Below are 3497 nucleotides of genomic sequence, written 5' to 3' on the forward strand. Positions count from 1 at the left end.
AGTTGGAGGAAAGTTTGCAGTGCTCAGTGTACTCGACAATGACATAGACACTCTTGCTGGTAATATCAATGAAGTGTTATTGACAACGGATGACGAAGTGCTGGGGAAGCAACAAAAGAGATCTAAACCTTGGGTCACGACGGAAGTGCTTGACCTCTGTGACAAGAGGCGAGAGCTGACGTATGCAAAACACACCAGTGATGAGGCAAGAATACAGTACCGAGAGATGAATAGGGGGTCAGGAAGAAAATGAAAGCTGCCAAGGAGAACTGGATTGAAGCCCAGTGCAAAGTCATAGACAAAGGATTGACTGCAGGAAACATCAAGGAGGCTTACAACACTCTCAAGACCCTGACCAAAACCAGCCAGCCAAAGTCTACTTTCATAGATGATAAAGATGGTAACCTCCTGACAAACAGCGAAGAAATTTTGAAAAGATGGACTGAGTACTGTAGTGACTGTACAATTATCAGCTTCACCTTGACACCAGTATTCAGGCAGACACACAGGTTAAAGATGATAAGGAAAATGGGCCCTCTGTAATAAAGGATGAGGAAGAAAAGGCAATCCTCAGTTTAAAACCAGGGAAGTCACCGGGAGTAGATAACGTCCCCACTGTTAAAGTGCGGAGGAGAAGCTACAGTTCAGGCCCTCACTAAACTATGTCAGAAGATATGGGAGGAGAAAAGATGGCCAAGAGAATAGACCCAGTCCCTGATCATTCCACTTCTAAGGAAGGGTAACCCAAGGCAGTGTCAAAATCACAGGACCATAAACATCATTAGCCACCCCAGCAAGGTAATGCTCAAAGTTATCCTCAACCGACTTACTACCAAAGCGGATGAGCTGTTGGCAGAAGAACAGGCAGGATTCAGAGCTGGCCGGAGCACAGTGGAACAGATCTTTAACTGCAGAGTGCTGATCGAAAAGCATCTACAACACCAGCGAGACGTCTTCCACAATTTCATTGACTTCAAAACGGCTTTCGACAGAGTGTGGCACGATGGCCTTTGGATGATCATGAGAGATTTTGGCATAGACAAACAACTGGTGCAGGTTATTCAGGCTCTCTATGCCAACTCTAGCAGTGCAGTGCTTTTGAACGGCCAGTTGGGAGAGTTCTTCAAGACAACAGTTGCGTGAGGCAAGGTTGATTACTCTCTCCTGTCTTATTCAATCTGTTCCTGCACGGAGAAGATCATGCAGGAAACACTACAGAACCACCATACTTCAATCTCAATTGGTGGTAGACCCGTCAGTAATCTTCGATCGCAGACGACATCGACCTCATGGAGGGCACCAACAGAGATTACAGGACCTCACCAACAGACTGGTGGACAGAGCAGAGGCGTATGGCATGGACGTGAGCACAGTAAAGTCCAAAGTGATGGTCAATAGCCCAAACAACATCAGTGCAAACATCACTATGAATAGAGAGACCTTAGACGAGGTAACAAACTTCAAATACCTGGGATCAAATATCTACAAGGACGATACCTGTACAGGGGAAATTCGAACCAGGATAGCCACAGCAACAGCAGCGATGGCTAGACTCAACAAATTATGGAAGGGCAACATAAGCTTCAACACAAAGTACATGTTATTCAGGTCTCCATCACCTCCATTCTCCTCTGTGGCTGCGAGACTTGGACAATGCTAGCCGAATCAGAAAAGCGAATCCAAGCTTTGGAGAACAAATGCTGAGGAGACTGCTTGGTATCCACTACTGGGAACGCAAAACCAACGAGTTCGTCCGAAACAAGGTCACCAGCCTTGTGGGGCCTCAAGTGACTCTCCTACAAATGGTCAAGAGACGCCAAGCTGGCCTGGTTTGGTCATGTTCAAGGGCGTACCGAGGGGGGGGGGGGGGTGTTTTGGGTGTTCAAACACCCCCTTTGCCAAAAGGGGGTGTTTTGGGTGTTCAAACACCCCCTTGGCCAAAAACGGAGGTGTTAAGGTGTTCAAACACCTCCGTTGGGCAAAAGGAGGTGTTTGAGCTATTCAACACCCTCTTCAGCAATGTTTAGATGTTGACAAATGAAACAAAAACTGTCTTTACCGCTTTTATTCCGTTTTGAATTCCGCCTTTCCTTTCTTTTGCGTTCATTTTCTCTCTCTCTCTCTTCCTTGTTTTATCTAATGTGTTGTGTGTGGATGATGATACATTATGGAGTTACATAATATTATACGCACTAAAGAACTCGTGTACAGTACGTGTTAATACTACGTTACTGCACCGTGCGCGAAGCTGACGCGCAAACAGTAGACATTCCCGATCCCTGCTTTGCTTTCTGGCCGAATCGCGAAGATACATTGCTCATAATGTTCACCGTTTACCGGTATTATACCGTACGCGGTATACCGTAAGTTGTGTATGATTATTATGTGTGTACAATGCATGCTGCGTTAATAGTATCAAGTACCAACAGTGACGTATCTAGGGGGGGGGGGCAAGACGAAAACGTGAAAAAAAACGAGAAAAAGAAGAAAAAAAAAACCGACGAAGAAAAAGAAGAAGAAGAAGAAGAAGAAGAAAAAAAAACCCTCGCCCGGACGGGGGGAAGGAGATTGTGTGTGTGTGTGTGTGTGTGGGGGGGGGGGGGCAGAAAACCAAATCAAACAAGATAAAAACAAAACATGAATTCCATGTTTTGTAACGCTGAAATACAAAAATTTTCGGCTCGCTCGCTGCGCCCGCTCGCCAAGATTTATCCAAAAAAAAAAAAGATAAAAAGAACAAAACGTAATGATGACGTGGAAATATAAAAATTTCGGCTCACTCACGCGTAGTAATTTTGATTAGAATTGTAAGATTTAATAACCAAAAAATGACAAGAATTTCATGTTTTGTAAGGTGAAATACAAAAATTGTCTGCTCGCTCGCTGCGCTCACTCGCCAAAATTTATCAAAATTTATCAGATTTTATATCACCCTAAAAAAACCCTTTTAAGTGCTCGAAAAAAGCATATCAAGTGGACTTTTTTTAAGTCCCTACCGGGATGGGATTGGGGTTGAACACTGTTGGTATAAATCGTTATCTATAAGACCGTCACTATATCTTGATTAGAATTGTCATTCGAAGATTTAATAACCAAAAATGACAAGAATTCCATGTTTTGTAAGCTGAAATACAAAAATTTTCGGCTCGCTCGCTGCACTCGCTCACAAAAATTCTTCAATATCTATTACATTTAAATCACCCTCAAAAGACCCCTTCTAAGTGCTTGAAAAAGCATATCATGTGGACTTTTCTTAAGTCCCTACCGGGATGGGGTTGGACACTGTTGGTATAAATCGTTATCTATAAGGCCGTCACTATATATTGATTAATATTGTATTCGAAGATTAGTATTATAACCAAAAATGACAAGAATTCCATGTTATGTATAAAGCTGAAATATAAAAATTTTCGGCTCGCTCGCTGCGCTCGCTCTCCAAAATATATCAAAATTTGGGGTTGCCTATAAATCACCCTCAAAAGACCTCTCTTAAGTGC

General features: G+C 43.2%; 1 protein-coding gene across 1 annotated transcript; it reads left to right on the forward strand.

Annotated features, from left to right (window-relative positions):
* The first annotated feature begins 249 nt into the window (after positions 1 to 249).
* On the forward strand, positions 250 to 1660 carry LOC140245571 (uncharacterized). Its single transcript, XM_072325136.1, has 3 exons — positions 250 to 400; positions 839 to 1139; positions 1198 to 1660. Exons 1-3 carry the CDS (start codon positions 250 to 252, stop codon positions 1658 to 1660), a joined length of 915 nt encoding a protein of 304 aa, XP_072181237.1.
* The last annotated feature ends 1837 nt before the right edge of the window (positions 1661 to 3497 follow it).

Source organism: Diadema setosum, chromosome 22 (genome assembly GCF_964275005.1).
Source record: "Diadema setosum chromosome 22, eeDiaSeto1, whole genome shotgun sequence".
NCBI classification, from domain to species: Eukaryota; Metazoa; Echinodermata; class Echinoidea; order Diadematoida; family Diadematidae; genus Diadema; species Diadema setosum.

What these genes read in the sequence shown, in the direction of transcription:
- LOC140245571 (XM_072325136.1), top strand. Translation starts at nt 250, where the DNA reads ATGAAAGCTGCCAAGGAGAACTGGATTGAAGCCCAGTGCAAAGTCATA. An exon ending in TTTCATAGATGATAAAGATG is followed by an intron (nt 401 to 838) that starts GTAACCTCCTGA and finishes TTACTACCAAAG; the next exon opens with CGGATGAGCTGTTGGCAGAA. An exon ending in TTCTTCAAGACAACAGTTGC is followed by an intron (nt 1,140 to 1,197) that starts GTGAGGCAAGGT and finishes TGCACGGAGAAG; the next exon opens with ATCATGCAGGAAACACTACA.